The sequence below is a fragment of the Harpia harpyja genome, chromosome 7 (assembly GCF_026419915.1).
Source record: "Harpia harpyja isolate bHarHar1 chromosome 7, bHarHar1 primary haplotype, whole genome shotgun sequence".
Lineage (NCBI taxonomy): Eukaryota > Metazoa > Chordata > Aves > Accipitriformes > Accipitridae > Harpia > Harpia harpyja.
In genome coordinates, this window is record NC_068946.1 from 44,391,190 (window position 1) to 44,410,528 (window position 19,339).

A 19,339-nucleotide genomic window follows, 5' to 3' on the forward strand; every position below is an offset into this window, starting at 1 on the left:
ATACAGAAGTACAGAAAATACAAAAGACTCCCCTGAAATACATGAATAATGAATTAAAGAGTTAATGAATCCTCAAGAAGCCTTAAGTTTGCATACAGAAATCAGAGAAGGGAGATTCACCACTGCATTTCTCTGGCCAAACCCACAGATGAAGATTAACTGAAAGCCTTCAGGGACAACAAACAGAACAATGTTACTGTGAGGCCAAGAGCTTTTTTTGCCATATCTTCTCTGTGCATCACCATGGCATGCAAGTGCAGCTGTGGGTACAAGAAGAAATAACCTTATATTAATTCCTACATTCATCTCAGACACATCCTGAAGTTTAAACAGTTCACAGTGCTCTTTTTTTATATTGGAACACTTCACTGCTTCCTCCATGGAAATCCCTCCATCTGGGGACACTCCACCGATACGTTTCTTTGAGACTTGCTGCAGATATTTCCGTAAGTAACGTGCTTTGATTGTGTTCCTGTTCTTTCCGCGTTCCCTGGATGGGCGTGCTTGAGCAGACAGACATCGTGTGAGGAATGTTTGTGGGAGTGGGCTGTTTTGAGGCAATAGTCCAAAATATACATGAAAGAGCTTCAGAATGGGAGTTGCGCAAATCTGCACTGACAACCTGTTTCTAAGATGTATGCTCATCCAGGTGAAAAATTCTGAAGTGTACCATGTAACTGATGAGTCCCGTTGTGCCTGCTTATATTGCAGATCACTAATGTTGTTGAAGTACCTGAAATTGTTTGCAGAAACTACTTGACAAATAGTTCTGGAAAAAAAAAAAACCCTAAGAAAAGAACAGCTCTGTTCATGGGGGGGGGAAGGGGGAAGCAAAAGGCAGAAAATGAACAAGCTACTATTATTTTTTGTGAATTAATCACCCATCTCCAGATCTGACAAAATAACTCGGAGGAGGCTAGAGTCTCTTTTTGCTCTATTTTCAGCCAGTGCTGGAAGCAAAAGTGCCAGAAATCTCTCTGTAAAGCCTGTTCTGATGAGATTTCCAGCCAGTTTCATGAATCAAGTTGGTTTGGATTAACTGTGAATAAGCCCTTGGGCAGAACTAGCAAATCATGGGTTCATTGATCACAGACACTCCTGTGCATGGGGTCTGACCCAACACTCAATAAAGGCAATGAGAAACCTACTGGGGCAGCTTATCCGATAGCTGTGGAGCCTCTTTGCGGTTCTCTCCAAAGCAGCTGGAGTCAGCTATTCCCAGACGCTGGAAACTGGATGGGGGTGAATTTTGCTTGTGGTCCATTCACCTAATTTATCGGGGTTTGCATCAGGCCCAGGGACAAGTTCTCTCCGCTGTACACTGCTCATTTAAAAAACTGGTGTAGCAGATGACACCTAGTAAGAATCAAGTTCATCTTTTCCTCCTGCTGCTCTGATGCCTTGTTTCCCAGCAGTAATTAACAGGGATGGATGCCTACTTCTGGGATTGTTTAAATGTGGGGACAGTTTCAGGGCTGTCTCTGGAGGTTGTCTCCACAAGTAACATGCTTTTTAAGTTATGCCCTTCTGTTGATCCCCTGTCTGAACAATTTCCAGTGGTGCTTGCTCTGAGCTCAAAGGTGTCTGCAGTCAACCCCATAATGATATTCGAGGAGAGCGCTATTTTAAGAGGCTGCCTCTCCCGAAGCGTGCTGTATGTTTTAAATGTGACAGGCTACATGAGAGGACCTGAGACATTTGAGAAAGCTTGGGAACTTTTAATCCTTGAGCCTGAGCCCAGCCATACTTTCTGACTTTGGTTTGGGAGCCTCTGATTCAAACACACCCTTTTCACCTGGCATCCAAGCCTGGAGCAGACTGTGTCCCCTCTCCTGTCCAGAGGAGGCTAGAAGTCTTAAAAAATCAAATTCTGTCAGAAGCTTTTGCCTCAAAATGAGTTCTCCAACATGGTAAGAATGACTGATCTTGTGAGATTTTATAATGGTGGAAGTCTTGTGAGACTGTCCCCTACCTTTCTTTGAAATGCTCCCCCACCGCTGCCCTCCCCTGTGCCTGGGTTCCTCCTGTGCACCCAAATCCCAGCCTCAGTCTAAGCTAAGCATAAAGTTGCAGCCACTGCTTTGAGCCACAGATAAAACCTTTCATACCCCTCTGTATCTTAAGGGCATTTCAAAAAGAGAGGATAAAAATATCTACAGAATCAAGCATGGGAAGAACTCAATTTGAGATAAGGAAGAGTGTGAGTTCATGAGGTTTGGGTCTTCACCAAGTAATTATGGGATAATTAATGAGATACATCTGTGGACCCAGCTGAGCTGTACTTCAGTGGTGATGGTAAAAGGCAGTTTAAAAGGCAGCATGTCCCACTAGTCTGTCTGGGCAGTGTTACTGTGGTGGTTGGAGTTTGCTGAATGCCCCTCAAGGGTGAAGTCATAGGCCTTATGGTATAGGGGTTAGTAGTTGTTTCTCAGGAGCACAACAGTGCTGTCGTAGTGTGATTGCAACATGCATAAGAGCTGCTTGCTCTCTAGCTGCTTATAATTATCCTCTTGCCTTCCTGGTTGTATTTGCTATGCTGCCCTTGAATGCAAATACTGTGAGTTCTCAGTAGACAGGGAGTCCAGAGGTCTTTGGTAGGTTTTTTGGCTTATGAGCACAACTGGAGCATGTTTGAAGGACTGGTTTCTATGATAAAGAGGGAGAGAATGTAGGTTTCTAAGTTCCCCTTGTATCACAGCTTGACAACCTCTCCTTGCCTTGTAGTCCCTCTGAGAAATGAAAGAGTTAATGGATTCTCCAGCATCTTTATCATTCCTGCAGAATAATCACCGTTTTAAAGATGCCTGCCTTGATATTACAATGTAATAATCTGCCTGACTAAACCCTAAAAATCTGGTGGCTGGTAGATAAAAATCATTGAGAATGATTGTTTCATCTGAGGCATCAATAACTTCAGCAGAGCTGTTAGGACAACAGCTCAGCTGCTCAGAAAATGGCAAAGAAATTTTTTTTTGTGTTAAGTAGCTTACTTTGCTTCCCTTGCAAACTCCAGGTGGGGCTCCCCGGGGGTCAGATTTTCTGGAGGTGGAAATCCAGTATCGAATGTCTGATGGGGCATCAGGGCTAACAATCCTGCTTGTGAGGCTGTGTGAAAAGATAATGTGTGTTGAGAAGTAAAAGCACTGACTGAATGATCATTTGGTTGTGGAGTTGTGGGCCCAGTTCTTGTTTCTGTGGCTAGTTTTCTGCACAACCTTGGGATGGTTGCTTTTTCTCTTTGTCCTTACATTGGCCCAATTGCTGGACCAGTCTTGCAGTAGGTGGAAGAGAGTAGGAGAGGTTGGACCTCCCATCTGCTTCTTCAAGCGGTCTGGACAGCCCACAGCTGGCAGGGTTTCTGCCTGGAGTGACTTGAGTCAACCGAGAGCCAAGGCAGCAGGGCAGTATGATCCCTATCTCCATATGGGCTGTCACTGTGCTCCTGAGCGGCTGTAGCACCAAACTGGGCTTGTGGAGCCATATGCCAAGCTGGAGATGGGACTTGCAGGGAGCATCCTCAAAGCACTGGTTTTCCTTCAGAGATTTTCTTTTAGAAGGTGGATAGTCCTCTGTCACTTCTTCCCTGCCTGGTGGCAAAGTTACTTGAACTGACAGCCCTCAATTTGGAGGCTGATGCAGGAAGACAGGTTGGAGTGAGCCTGTGTTTGAAGGGGTCTCTGTGCTGGTTAGGGTCAGACGCTGTTACCATAGGGGCAGTTAACTGAGGGGGTATCAATAGACAGCAGGCCATCTCTCCCTCTAATTTTCCTTTCCTGCCTGTTATTTTATAAAACTACTGAGAAGGCGGCTGCATTAACTTTACTTTTATGTTTAATTCTGTGACTGCAGTAAAAGCCAGTATTTGAGAAGTCACTGAATACAGGATAGAATTGGTTCTGTAATAATAATAATAACAACTTGTTTTCCCTCTTTGAAAATAAATATGGTCCTTAGTAGAAAGATTTACCCGTTGCTGGCAGTCAATCAGCCAGGACAATTTGGGCTCTGAGTACTTGATTAGAATAACTTTAAGGAAAATTGCCTTCCTGAATCAAGTAAGGATCCATTAACCTGATGAAACAGGGTTTGCTTATCTGAGAGGTTAAGACTCAAAACACAGCCTGGGCTGCATTAGATGAGGCCTCTTTTAGAATGGCATAAAGACGGAAAGTAATAAAAACACCATCTGTCAAGTCTAGTCAATCAGATCTAGTATAAGAGAGGAATTATTCCTCTGACTTTACCATTATAAGATTGTCTGTTTGTTAACAATGGGAAGTGTCAGGAATGCTGAAAACTGGTTTTATTCCCTCAAATTATTTCTAGCTGTCTTTATCTTGGACAGAATGAATATTAATCTGAGTTTATACAGCAGAGAAATATTTCTAGATGAGTACAACGCTAAGGCATTCCATGTTGAGCCTCTTTAGTGATTTATTGTTAGAGGTGAAACTGAATGGGAGATGGAGAAAAAGTGCCATGTACACTTTGCTTCTGAAAGTGATTATTTCTGTAAACAAATCTCTTGCAAGTTGCTGAGCTCTCAAAGGTTCTTTGAAATCAATTGAATATATACCTCTCGAGTGGCCCTCTGCATCTGAAAGGACTGGCATGGCTAGATCTTCCCATGTAGCCTAGGCATAGCTGGGGGTCATGGAAAAGGTGATTGCAATTTTTGGCATGGATTTATTAAAGCTAATAAATGTTGGCACTAATGGATTTCTCTGTCAGTGAGTACCAGTGTGCTCTCCTCTGTATACTAAGGGCTATACAGGAGCACTTGGAGACATCTAAAGGCTGAATGCCAAACAAGCAAAGACATGCCAGCTGTGGGCACAGGAGATGGAAGGGGTGGTGGAAAGTCTACACCAGCCTATCCCCAGCACCGCTGCTCATCACCTGGGTGGAAATGCCATCTCCCCTTGTCATGCACCACAGATGAGACTGCAGTGGATATATTAACTGACCTGAATGGGCACATCTTCATCATCTATCAACTCTTACCCTAGCTGGCACATGCCTGTGCTATGTCACAATGCATGTGTACCATTCCCATCTTGCTATTGCAGCTGATGAGCTTTTCCTCGTTTGCCAGGCAGATGTGCTCTCCAGAGAAACAGGTTTAAGAGAGCAAGTGCTGGCACTAGTGAAACCTCTCCTAGGTCTGGATGTTTTGTTTTGCTCAGATACAGATGGGATTGGCTGCTGGTGAGTAATAAATGTAAAGAAGGACCAGATCAATAGCTGATAGCTCACCACCAGGAAGTCTGCAGAGGGTTTGTATCCTTATAGTGTACGAGGAACTGATTAGAAATAGATTAGGAAAGCAGAAGGGCTGGAGGTGAGTGTAGTAACCTGAAGAGTGAATGTGCCTTAATCTGACTTCATTAAACCTCCTGCTGTTGTGTAGGACTCATGCTCCGAGCCTGTGTCTGCAGTCACTCAAAATGCATGGGCTGGCTCTGCTCCTGGTGAAGCCAGCAAGGCTCTGGTGGCCTGCAGGTGCAATAAGAGCAACATACATCATTGCCTGCTGCTTGGGCAGCTGCCCTGCATGTTCAGCACTGCTCTGTAACTTCTGGGTGGCCACAAACTGGAAGACACCAGAGGTGGTTTATGTGTGCCCATGGGAAAAACATTTCTGTGTTCAGGGTTGCCGTTTGCACAAATGAAGCATGTAGAGTGTTTGCAGGTATGTGATGCAGGACTCAGCTGTTGTGTGATGGGCACAACCCCATGCAAGATCCCAGGAGGGAGACAGGCTGGGGATAGAAGAGGAGGGTTAGAGCAAGTGCCTGATACAGTATTCAGTCATAGCCAGAAGATGTGCTTCAGTTAAGCTACTGAGACAGGAGAGGTTATTTCTGGGAGAAAGGCATGTTGAGCAGAGGGAAGTTAACATGTGCTGGGTGGGTGGCATCTGGGAAAGTCTGAGCACCCCTGGTTTCACTGATATCAGGTAGATCAGATGCCACTCAGCTCCTAGGAAAAGTGGACCTCTTTGGGGGAATTAGCCTAAGGAGAAAGAGGCACAGATGAATTTTTCCTCCTATACGAGTGTAACCTTTCTCCCCACCAAACTCAGAGGGGACTTGCCACCAGTGCCAGTGGAGAGCAGACTGCCCTGGGCACAGGATGGCCAGGACAAAATGAATTGTGCTACAAAGTGTCAGGGACCCTGGAGACCCAAAAGCTGTATGTTTAGATCAACATTTAAAAAAACCCCCCAAAACGGTCTCTAATTTTGTGCCAGTCCCTCTGGGACCTGATGCGGGGAAAACCCACGACTGCACTTCCTGCTGGAGCTGGTGAGAGGTACTCACGCTCACCATATTAACAAATTGATCCCCATGGTCGCTGCGGGGGGAGGCTGAAAAGAATGGATGGCACTGCAAGCTCGTTATGAAAATGCAGAGAACCAGAGTTAATGAATCTTGGATGAGCCCCTGATCCGCCTGGCCCTTGGTGTGGCAGTGGAGAGAGCTGGTCAGGGAGGATCTGATTAACATCTCAGTGGAAATGACAGTCCCTAGAATGCAGAAGGTCATATCATATCTGTCTGTGCTTGCATCTGGGAGAGGTCACTGTCGGAGAGCTGAGATCTCTCTGGATTAGATCTGCAGGGTTTTTTATCAGAACAGAGGTATTTTGGGGATTTACATGTTCTCTGTCCCTGGCAGCTTGCCCTGATGAAATACCGATTACACAATTGCAATCTAACTTAAACTGTTGTCAAAAAATCAGCTGTGTGCTGGGATATGGTGAGAATACACTCTCTATGGTGGAAAAGATTTGAAATTGTGCAGTCCATTATGTCTCCTGACACAGAGAAGCTTGCAAAGAATAAAACAATCAGGCTGTTTACTGTGGGTGCATGGAAAAAATCGAAAAAGCTGAAATTAATGCCTTCTCTGAGATTCTCCTAGTCCTGTAGCTGGATTAATGAATGAAACCATTTGCCCCAGATGTACAGGAGATTAGTGCTGCTTGACTCTCATTTTATGGCCAGTGGAGTTAAGGTTAGGAAACTTGAAATATGCGCTCAAGGTGCTTGACAAATAGCGTAGTCAGAACTGAACCCGGGGGTCCTGCTGCCACATCCTGTAGCTGTGCCCTCTCCTTCACTGCGCGATAGACACCCGGTGCCGGGCATCCCTGTGAGCTGGCTGCGACGAATAGAGTAGTTAGAGGATTCCTGCTTTCTCATTACCAGCTGCCACTCGCTGAAGGAGAGGTTAGTAGTGAGTAAAAGCAGCTTTCTACTCCGGGGCTGGGTGGGAGAGGGTGCGGGACTTACCACCAGAGAGGAGCTACTGGCCAGCTGAGGGGTCAGTGCAAATAGGGAAATTCCCAAGGCAGTATCTGTCCCACAGGCTGGAAGTGAGCATGGAGAGGAGGGCAATGCACCCAAGGGACAACTGAGACACTGGATGCAACTGTCTTTCATCATTCCTCCAGACCCAAGGCTGCTGCAAGCTGCGACGTCTTCAGTAGCTGAGCTATCCCTCAGATCCTGTGTCAGAATAGATCAGTAGCTGGTTTTTCTTTGCTGTGATAATGCTACTGGCAGGGCAGCTTAATGGATAGACTGCTGGGCTGGCATGCAAGAGGTTTCAGCGGAGTCTGCCTTCGTCAGGATGGTTTTTTCCCTTGTTTGCTCATCTCTGAAATGGAGATACTGATATCTGCTCAGTGAAATGCCCCGAGACCTGCTGCTGAAAGGCACTATGTAAGATCCTACTTCTGATACCACCAGGAAGAAAATGTTCTTGGGACACCAAACAGTCCTCAAGTGCTTTTCCAAAGTCCTGCCATACCACATCCATCTTTCTTCCAGATGCAGGGACCTCCCACCTTCTCACTCCATGAAGGAGACAAGCCAGCCTCAGCCCCAGGCAAGTGGACAGGGTAAACCTTCAGTTTTTAATGTTTCCATGCTCTCCCTGTTATTTGGAGGTTTTGGACAGAGAGCCTGAGTTATGCCTCAGACAGACAACTGTGGTGTTGGGTGTGTGAGGGGCTAGCACACCTAGTTTGTTAGGGCCATAAAAAAGACATTCAGAATTGATCATTTACACCCTCGCAAATCAAACAGCACTGACTAGTGTGTTAGAAACTGAGCTCACGTTCCCTTTTACACCTATCTTGGCTCTCCTTTTCTTGATTTGTTTTTTTTCAGAGCACTGTCTCTGTTGCTGACTTTATATACCTTTGTGAACAGTAAAACTATTGTATTAACTAGGGACTGTCTCTAAGAAGCTGACAACATTCCTAAAATGCTTTAAGTCACTGTAATGGGAAAACAAAGGCCAAGAAGGAAGGGCAGAACATAGAAATATCCCAGGGACCGGACATGTTCCCATGGGTCCAGATTGCCTGGGGCACCTGGATGTCCGTTTTCTCTGTGTCTTGAACTTAGTAAAACCTGTGCTAGCAGTCAGCTCTGAGTTGGGGCATGGTACCTTATCCCACAGCATCAAGTACAACTTAGAACTGGAGGGGAAAATAGCTGGAAAGGAATTCAAGAGGTCACTTAGCCTGTCTTCTTACTGACAGCCTAAATAGTTAAATTATTCCTGATTTTCTATGCAAAATACAGATTCCTTGGTATTTGCTTACTGTTAATCAGTGGTCTGTTCTGAAAGAGCACAAGTCTTATTCTGGCGCCAACTTCCAATTTTTTGCGGTGGTTTTGTGATACTCACATCTTGAGAGCCTAGACAGTAATTTAAATGTGTGGTTGTGTTTTGTTTTTGCTGGGTTTTCTTCATTTCCTGCTTCAGCTGATCAGCTCTATCTTTTCCTGTGTTTTGCTTGGACATTCCCTCCAATGAAGAGAAAAATCCTAATTTTTCCATGCTATGACAGTCTCTTAAAAAGTTGTTCAGAAAGAAAAGCCCTTTCCTGCTGTGTTCCCCCCCCCCCAGTCTTCTAACAGAAGTCACAAGCATTACCAAGTAAAGCTTTTTATTCTTCCCCCAAACTATTCTCCCTCCAGCTTTTCTTCTCTATTGCATTGTCTGGCCTGTAGCGCTCATACTTCTTTTCTGCTTGTTTTTCACAGTGCTTGCCCAGAGTCTCATACTGCTAGCTTTGCCATGCTGTGCTTTGTACTTATCTATGGTACATCTTCTTAAAATATGACTAACACTCCCTGGATCCTGGCCATACATCCTACATTCTGGATTTAAATCCTTCTTACCATCTATCTTTACTTTAATATATCTTGTGTGAATAGCCCGCTCTTTTGTAGCCATAATTAAAGTTTTGCTTTGGTCCTCCTTTCACAAGCCATTTACAGTTTACCATCATCTTTTTATGAGTTATTTGTGCTGTTATTCTTCCTTTCACTTCAGCCTGTGCATCCCTTGTTGCTCTATCAAATGACTCAACACCTGTAGGATTTTATTCCTCATTTCATTTTGAAATTTGATCTGCGATCGGCTTAGGCTGCTTGCTATTGCACATATAAGTAGCTATTGCTGCATGTTTCTCTTCACTGTAAAGTTTGGATGTCTCTCAGTGTTTCCCTAGTGCATCTTTCTAGTCCTCCTGCGCAGTTCCACTGGGTCAACTTTTGTTCAGCTAATAGCAGAGTTCATTAGGAACTACGTATCTGTTTGTAGCCTTGACTGTATTTTGTGTGTTGAGCCTTGAGGTATTTTGTGTGTGAGAGACATGGGGCCATGAAGCAGGTGGGACTGGGATTTCAGTGCAACGAAGAGGGGAAGGATGCAGGTGGCTTCAGGGGCATGATGTGTGATAATGGAGACCCCATTTTGCTCTACTGCTGAACATACAGAATTTCACTGTGAGCCATTTCTGTATCTGCAGAAAGTATCTGGGGTTTTCCGCTGCAGAGGAGAGCCTCTCTGAAAGGAAGTCACAGCAGTTTAGAGGAGGTTATGGGGAGAAAGCAGAAAGAAATAAAAAGCAGAAATGTGGTAGAAAAAATGTTGATCCTCCTTCAGGAAGCTCATGGCTTTAAGGTGAAAAAGGGTCTGGGAGGATGGCATGTCGATGTTATGTCTGCATTCCTGTGTGACACATGAAGAGCTGGGAACTGAAGTCAGTCTGTCAAAAGGTGATGAAACCCCGTGTCTTCTCACAACCTTAAGTACTAAAAGACGTGTATAAGTTAAGGACAGCTCTGTAGCTGGTGTACAGTGTCAAAAGTTTGGATTTACGGCCAGCTGTAAATCCTGTCGAGTCACAGGTCCAGTCCCTGTTCTCATCCAGAAGTAGTAATTTTAATGAAAGATAGTGTAGCTGCAGCACAAAGTGATTGATCATGAACATCCTTGAAAGATGCCATACAGCCTTAGTTATAAGCTGTATTCAAGGAGAAAGGCAGATTCCCTATGACATCTGGGAGCTGAGCAGAAATTACTTCAGTTTCGCTTCAAGATCAAAAATAAACGAAAGTTTAACTATTTTATTGGTGACCAAAGGACTGCTGTTGTGAAGTGAAACATTAACAACAGGATGAGAGGAAGCCAGGATTGCTCAACAAGGTTCATCTTCAGGTGTAACAGACCTGGCGTCATTCAATGCGCAGAAAGCAGCAGACATGGCAGAGGGGGAAGGCATGCTGCAGGCTGCAAAGGAAGCCCAAGCTGGTGAGAGAATTTTTTAAAGATTTCTTCTTGCTTATCATACAAGAAGCTGAAGGCAAAAAGGTGCCAGGAGGGGACAAGAAGTTTCTCTGATTGTTACAGGTTGACTAGTGACCAGATGACAGGCTCTTAAATACAGATTCGGTACTTGATATTGTTAGTGATATTAATCTAAATACCTTTACAATTCTGAGTCTGCAAGGGCTCGTGAATAGAGCAGAGATGCAGGTCTGAAGAATTCTGGCATATTTTCCTTGTTGCTCAAGTGATTTGATACATCATTTTCTTAAATTACTTTGAAGTTTGAGAGAAGTCTGAAGGCAATGGAAACCAGTCTTGATCAGTATAAATCAGTTAAGCCATGCTCTTTCCTGTAATCAAAGAATTGGAGAAAATAAGCCAGAAGAGACCTGGAGAGGTTATCTCGTCCATCCAGGGCCAGGTCATTAAGCCCAAAGTGTTGCTGGCACAGATTCACCTAGCTTCTTATAACCTGACCTTGGAAAGAGAGAAAGAGGAGAGAAACACAGATATGGTAAAAGGGCTATAAAAATATGGCCAGTGTATATGAATTCAAAATAAGACTTATTATTAAGAGACCAGTGGGGCTGAGCTGAAAATCAAGAAGGGATTGTACCACAAGATGAATGCAGATAAAAATGAAGAGATCAGTTGAGTATAAACAGATTAACATGCACAGTACTGCAGCAGGAAGCAGTGAGAATCTGAGGATTGTAAATGCAAAGGGAAAATGCAGATTGTCTTCCTGTGGATTTGGAAACCAGAAAAAATTAAATGATGAAGTGAAAGTCATAGAAAAATGTATTCCTGGGAACTTCTGGCTATGCAAGGCATCTGGTAGCTGAATATTACATTTAAGCATGAATCATCCTGCAGATTCCCCACTTGCATAAAGGATAACTCAGAAAAGAGGAAATTTTACAGAAAGCAGTCCTTGCTTTCGTGCTTACCAGTTGAAGTTGTTTAGCACATGATTTTCATAGAAATTCAGGAGGGCACCTCATCCACCTGCCTTCTCTGGGACAGGACCCGATATTTAGCCAGTCCCTAATACATTCTTACATCACAGGCATTAGGGATTGCCTGAATCCTGCAGCCCCAGCCACACCGTCTCTGTTCCGCTGCTCACCTGTCCTTGCAGAAAGGGAATTTGGCCAAAAGCAGCCCCAAATCTTTTTTACTGAAAATAAAGTCAGTTGTTTTTCTCATCTTACCCTCAATAAAAATGGAGAATAGTTGGTCTCTGTGGCTGCTTTTCCTGTCAATGGGTAAGGGTAGCATTTGGTAGTCGTCTTCCCTGAATTTAATCTTTTTCATTCCAGAGCCACAAAGTGGTTTCTCCCATTTAGCAACATCATTTTGAGTTCATACCCTGTTCTCTTCTAGGCTTGCTCCATCCTGGTTTCAGACACAAACGTGAGCAGCACGCTGGCTATGCTGATGTTCTCTTTGCTCATGGAAAAGCTGAGGGCCTGCGTGTTTCATAGCCTCCTAATCTGATGGAAAATCATTGATAGCTACTCTGAGGGGGATTTCGCAGTTGCCCACTATATGGGTATTTCATATGGACCCTCTTTTCCTTGTGAGGCATTAGAGACATTAGGGGTAGGATACATCACATCCACAGCTGCTCTAGCAGTTACACCACTTACCCTGTCACCAAAGAATAAAACAGTCTGGCTCGAGAGCATTTCTTCCAATCCAAAATGGTTGGTTGTAATCCTTATTCTCCTTTTGGTGTTTAGAAGGGATTATCCGATAAAGTATCTCTCTGGCTATGGAGGAACAAGCCTGGGTTGTCCTAACCTGCCTTTTTGAAGGCAGTGGTGATGCTTGTCCTGCTTCTGCCCTTCACAAGGGAAGTAGTTCAATACTACATTCAGCATTTGAAGGTGAACTTCATCAGGCTCTAATGATTTGAGCACATTTGAGATATCCAAATATTCTTTAAGCGGTTTTTGTCTCATTTCACCCATATTCCTACTAGTTCATTTTAATGGTGTTACATATCTTGTTGCAATTTATTTTTTTTTAGTGAAGACAAAAAGGACACAACTTTTCTGGCTTCTCTGGATGAGCTTTTATTTGCTCATTTTCTAGTTTAAATAACAGACTTTCATTTTCCTTCCTCTTTCTCCAATATTGACAGCATTTCTAACATCTTTTCTTATTGCCTTTTGTGTCCCCCTGCTAGCTGTAATTCGTTTTGTGCCTTAGCTTTGCAGCTTCTGTCACTCCATGCTTGATCTGTTTGTTTATACCTGTCTTCAGAAATGCCACCTTATTTCCATTTGTGGTACAATTCCTTCCTGATTTTCAGCCCAGCCTCACAGGTCTCCTTCTATCGAGTGTTATTCTGAATTCATTTGTATCTGAGGTGCTTGCAGATTTATTCTCTTTAACTTGTTCTTGCTGTTTGCCATGAGTTACCATTTATTACCAGACATTTGAATTCCTTTTCTCCCTTTCTGTCTCAGAAAACCTTCTGGCAGCTAATGGCCTAAACGTCTCTGCAGTGTATTTGACAAGTAGTACGTTAATTCCACTGACTGATACGTTTTTTTCATGCTAGTATTAAAAAAAAGTTAAAAATAATCATTTAGCTTATGTGACGCACAGGGCTGTGTACACACTCAAGAAATATAGCTGCAGGATGCTGAAAATATTAAGAAATCACATTGCAGCAGTGTGGGAGCCCTGTGCAAGGGATGGTGAAACCTTTTCTGTCTTCCTTTTGTATTACTCCTTTAATAACTTTGCTGCTGTGTTTGCTCTGCTCGCCTGGGCATGGCAGAATATAGCAGGTTTCTACTGGGAGTTGTCTAGAGATACTTAGGGTGGTAAAAGACACCACCAGAAGCCTCAGAAATATTCCTGCTGCCTCTAGCACAGGGTCAGACTTGCAGGACACAAGAGTACATGCTAACCTGGTGTGCAGGTGACAGGACCAACGTGCACAAGTCCTGTTCCTTGCACTGCCCCCAGTGTTGGGTATGCTTTTGAGTCACTCTTGCCCATGAAATGGGTTTAACAAACCCTAGCTCCCTGGCAGCTGTTTGTAGCACCTGAGAAGGGACCTAAGTGAAAAGCACGGTTGCGCGGGTGTGCAAATCACTGGGAGGGCTGAAGATGAGGAGCTGGTCTCTGACAGTAGGGGGGAGGTACCAAACTGTTGCTTGGCCACTGTAGAAGAAAAAGGGAATAAGAAACAGTAGACCTTCCTGGCCTCATCTGAAGTTTGGGCTTCCTGTTTAGCTGCCCAGTTGGCCCCATGTTTAGCTGTCCAGTTGGCCCCATGTTTAGCTGTCCAGTTAGCAGGAGTGAAACAGGATCCCCGGGGATCTTCAGAGGAAGCAATGCCAGAGCACATGAGGGAATGTGGAGAGTAATTATGCTTCCCCTGTGCACTCTGTCACATCTGAGTCCCTTATCTAAGTGTTTTCCATGTCTCGTTAGCAATAACTGAAGCCAGATTAAGGATCTGTGGTGTGAGTGAAAGCCTCTTTCCTGGTTTGTCAGCTGCAAACCTGATTCCCATGAGACCCGGTACCATACTAGCAGCGACTCAGTATTGGAGCTAGGGATGACTTTATGGAGACTCCTTGTACCAGCTGCAGATTCTGGTTGTGGTCTGTACTTTTGCTGATAAGAAAAGGGAGAAATATTTGGGAAAATTCTTTGAACATTTGCCTTTTAAAGAAGCCAAATGTAAGGGGAAGAAAAAACCCCTGCACTGTGCCGAGAATGCTGCAGAACCATAGTCACTGAGGATCGTTTATGGGAAGGTTGTGAATTTTGCTCCGTAATTACAACTGGCACTGGAAGAATACTGATGAAGAGCTCCTCTATTCCTGTGGGAAGGGCATGGAAGGAGTGACAACAGGGTACCTGCAGGGAGCTGAGCCCACATAGCTGCAGGGGGAATCCAGGGGCTCCCAGCACAGCATAGGATGCATTTGCCACCTAAGGAGCCCCGAGGTGGCCTTTTGGATAATAGGAAGTAGCGACAGGGTTTGGGGCTGCTCCTGGGTGCTGGCTGTGCCCTCCAGATTAAACTGTCCCATAGGAAAAGACAAGGTCATTCCAGGGAATTGGTGCAGGAATGAACACTGGGTCACTTCACTCCTGGGATAGCAAAGAAATAATTTAACACAGTGCAGGCATCCGTGACATCCAGTGTCCAAGGGTTTGGCGTGATGAGCATTTTAGTAGTTATGACTTCGGATGAATGTGTGACTTTTCAGTGGAATGAGATCCCTGCAGAATAAACCTGTCATTACTGCATTGGGAGGGAGATGCACACTCTGCTCTTAAATCTGCAGGCTGTAGGGGTATCTGGGACCTGGGATTTTTATTCAGCTCACATCTGTTCAGCATACAGTGTTGTGCTGGCTGGTGCACGTACGATAGCTGGGGGCATGCCAAGCAAATAGGAGGTCCGTGCCATGAAGTGCTGACAGCCCCAACCTGTGAATGATTTAGGCTGCGTTCCCTGACTCTTCTTGAACTCTGGAGTTGTCTTTCCTGGTAGCATCTCCCTCCCCTTTCTGCCCTGGCTGCACAAATGTGCTCAATTAGGGTTAACTCAAACTGAATCAAACTTCATGCCCGAGGTTGGAAATCTTCCCAGTCAACTCACCACAGCCACATAGCATGGTGGGAGACAAAGCAAGAGGGGAGATGAACGCTTTTCAGAGAAACGAATCCAAGGAAACTTTGTTCACTTTTATTTCTGCAGGAGATGATCCCCCCAAAGGAGATTTCCCTGTTCAGAAAAAATCCCCGGTGAGTGTTACAGCTGGTGTCCTTTTCTTTGCTTTCTGCTCAGCTTGCTCTAAACATTGCAAGATCTCTCTGTTCTTTCCTCTGTTGTGCTCTGGCTAGAGACAAACACCCTTTCTTGCAGAGGGTTGAAATAAGCATTAGCAAGTCAAGGCAAAAATCCCTCCACTAACCAGATTAAGTTAAGACAGTGCCTCTTAAAGGGAAAAAATGAACTGTCTGAATGTTCGGGAAAAAGGGTTAGGGTTTTGATTGCTGCCTTTTTCCTGAACACTACTTTCCTTGTGGGAGAGGACTTCTCGGAAGTGGAGGGGGATGTTGTGTGTGGGAGGGAGGGAGGGAGTTGACCTGTGCATTTGCTTAGTTTGATGAAACCCACCAGGGAAAGGTCCCCAGATGCTGCAAAGCAGAAGGAAGTACAGGGATTGAGGACAGGCCGCTGATGTGTGTTACGGAGCCCAGCTGTAGTGCCAGAGTCTCAGGTTTACATCTCTGGCTCTGATTTAAAGCCAGATTCAGGTGAATATTTTGTTGCCTTGCAGCTTTGATGTTTGTGCAGGTTTTCAGGCTAATTCTGGTTGAGTGCTTGACCCCTAAAAACTGTACACTGTATTGACTTCAGGGAGAACAGGACTTGCGTTGCACCTGCTTGGACTTGCAGGACAACTTGGTAATACTTGCTCTTAAAGCTCACAGTCATGTCATTAGCAAGCCAACTATTTAATTCCCAATTTTAAGTACTGTGCAGACATTAACTATTGTATATCCAGAGCTCCCGGGAAATGCTAATCTTTGTCCCATTTTGCAGCTAGTCAGCAAGGAGAGGTGAAAACAAATGTCTCCTGTAGCTGGCACTTTAAATGACCTTTCTTTTTTCCAAAGTCACAGACTACCAACTTCCCCAATATCTTTAAGAGCTGCATAATCCCGCAGATCCCAGGTTTACAGTGGTAGTTAAGCACAGCAGACTATCTGTGTGCTCATGAATCCAGGCTTAGCCTCTTTGCTTTTGCTGGGGCTCTTTGCTGAGCAAGGTCCTCCTCCACGAAAGCAAGCAAACTGCATCTGGCTCTCCACATGGATGAAAGCTGCCCACTTTTGGAAGTCCAGGCAGGCCACAGGCAGGTCAGTGATACAGTGGAGAGAATACATGAGGATTTCTGTGTGTGCTGATGCCATCTTATGACGTACAAGGCAGATGGAAGTACCCCTGCTTGTAAGTTGTTGCTCTGTGTTTGTAAGCACTTACTCAGGGTCCTGGCTCTGGCGCTTGGGGAGGTTTAGCTGGGAAGTCACCGCTTCATGCTCTCCTTTCCCTGCTTGCCCCTGCTTATCTGTAGGTGCCCATCCCAGATCAGGAGTGGCTGAAATGGGTCACTGCCAGGTTTTCTGTCACTGCAGGTCACAGCGTGGCATGTGATACCTTAAACCGCTGCAGCTAAATCCAGCAGGGCTTGCGTATCTGGTGCTGGTTCAAGCAGCAGGGTTCCTGACACCTGGCCATCTGGGTTTGAACAGTCATGGTCTGCATCTCCATCAAATGTTATTAAATCTCATGAGTACTGATAGCAAGGTCTATGGAAGAGACAAAGAAAAATATCCCTGTTATACAATTTTACTTCCAAATTCAGAAAATGTCTCCAAGCACCCACAGGAAACATAATTTGCCTCTTACAGCTTTTCTTCTTTGTTACGAAAAACTTGTTGGAGAAGGGTATTCTGTGTGTGCATATGTTTGTGTGTTTGTGCCTTTACAGCTTATATATGCCACCATTTTTAGGCTAGTCTAAAAGCAGGAGCCCCCAGTGTGGTTTCCAAGGGAGCCCACTCTGTCTTACAAGGCATATGCTAAGCTTGATGGTTTCAGAGTAAATAATAAATGAAATGGATAATTACACATTTACTTTAGCAAAGCAAAGAGGCCAAGGGTTTCTTAATAAAAAGGCAGCCCATAAATAGCGCGAGAAAAATATATATGAAAAAAAAGGACAAAAATATTTGTCTTTAGAGATGCTGGGTTAAGTAATGGAAAGTGTTTTTTGGTTTTGGGGGTTTGGTTTGGTTTTTTTTTGTACAGCCAGGCTCTTCTCTCTTGTTGCTTTTGTATAATGTTGAGCAGGACAGCATCATTAAGCTAGACTCTTCTAAACTTGATGCCATTGCTTTGGGAATCCAGATAAGCTCAGGTCTCTTGGTGGTGAAATAAACCTGAATAAACACATCTGTTTTGGTATCTGTATTTGCATTTGGGACTCAGGGAAGAAATACAGGAATTCATTATTTCTGACACGAGGCACAGAAGTGCATGTGAAGAGTTCATCTCACTTCACTGGCCCATACCATGGCTGTGTAAAACCATAAATATAAATGCAGCTGTTAATATCACACTCCTGCCCATCCCTCATGAAGTGCATGGCCAGCCCTTCTCTCCTACTAATTGGCAGAGGCTGGGCAGTGCTGTGAAAACCTGCTTTCCCTGTTGCGAGGCAGTGGAGCTAAGCAGCTGGAAGCTGCTTAACTCGGACTGCAGTGAGGTAGCAAGAGGGACGGAGGCCCACGCAAGGTCGTGCCAAGACTCATCTGTTTAAATGCTTTGTATTTCACTTGGAAACTGCTGATTTTAGCTGGAGTAAAGTCAGATTCAGTGAAAGAGTGGCCATGCTCGGACAGGTTTGACAGTCCCACTGCTGTTTTGTTTAGTTTTGATTAATAAATTGAATTATCCATAGCTATGCCAGCATTCTTGGAATACAAAAGGGATGCCATGCCTGAGGGAGTGCAGGACACAGGGCTGACACTCTGCTTCAGTGAACGTGGTGGCACAGTTCGATGCAAGTGAAGTGCAGAGATTGGGGGCAGTTGTCACACAGGAGGGAGCAGCTTCACACAGAAGCAGACAGTAGCTCCCTGGGGTCTACCAACTGTGGAGGCAAGGTCTGGTACTAGGACAGGGAGCAGTTTTGGGGCAGGGTAGTAGCTTTATGTGAAGTATAGGAGAAAAGGCATCTGAAGGTGGTTTTGCATCTCAGTGGGTTTTTGCATTGCATTGGAGAGGTGATAGGACCCTTCCACTGGAGTTCCTGGAGCTACGAGCATGGTGGGCTGCTGACAGTCCACGAATTCCCATGGTAGTCCTTACTGGGCCCATGTTAGTCAAGCTGATTCATTGGGGATCCTTAACCAAAGCAAGATAGGTGTGGGGTCCCCCCCCTCCTTTGAGTCCAACCCACAGGCCAGTCAAGCAGCAGTGGGCGCCTGGTTTTTGCACTGGACTCCTCTCCACCACCCAGGCATTGTGGGGATATGTTGCTGCAGTGAAGGCTTTCACAGAGTTGATATGTTCTCATTTGTGTCCCGCAGAAACTCTGTGGTTCCAACTACCCCCTAAGCATTGCCTTCATCGTGGTGAACGAGTTCTGCGAGCGTTTCTCCTACTATGGCATGAGAGGTATGTGGCCTGTGTCTGGGAAGTGACTTTCCTGTCTTTGGGTTTCTGTACACACTAGCCTGGTGTTCCAGGGCTGTGCTGTATGTGGTCTCAGCTGTCTTTCAAAGTAAATTGGCATTTTGGGATGCAGGTATGAACAGTGTGCCCTAACATTGATGCTACACCTGCTCTGAGCAGAAGTTGGGACTAGAGAGCTCCAAATGTACCTTCCAGTCTAAATTTTTACATGATTCGCTGTATCAAACCTGGTTTTCCAATGTGTGACATCTTTCACAGTTGTGTGCAATCAGCGTGTTTGGGAATTGATTCATACAGGCACCTAATTTGCAAATAGAAAATGTGCATAAACAGAACTACAGGTTACAGGAAGATAAGCTAGAAAATATATTTTCCAGCTAAACATAAATGTTTATGAGCAAGGAATGCCTGATACTCATATATCTCATTTTAGCTTTTCTTGTGTTGGGGATTA

At 44.7% G+C, this 19,339-nt stretch overlaps 1 protein-coding gene across 11 annotated transcripts in view; it reads left to right on the top strand.

Annotated features, from left to right (window-relative positions):
- Window positions 1-267: 267 nt before the first annotated feature.
- The window catches only part of SLC15A2 (solute carrier family 15 member 2), a 55,707-nt gene continuing 36,635 nt past the window's right edge, over window positions 268-19,339 (top strand). Inside the window, exons 1-4 of one of the 11 annotated variants that reach the window (XM_052792415.1) lie at window positions 6,996-7,241; window positions 7,374-7,908; window positions 15,376-15,422; window positions 18,780-18,867. In XM_052792415.1, the coding sequence (XP_052648375.1) occupies window positions 7,764-7,908; window positions 15,376-15,422; window positions 18,780-18,867 (280 nt within the window). In that variant the 5' untranslated portion in view covers window positions 6,996-7,241; window positions 7,374-7,763. The other 10 variants (XM_052792419.1, XM_052792425.1, XM_052792422.1 and 7 more) reach the window with 10 other exon arrangements.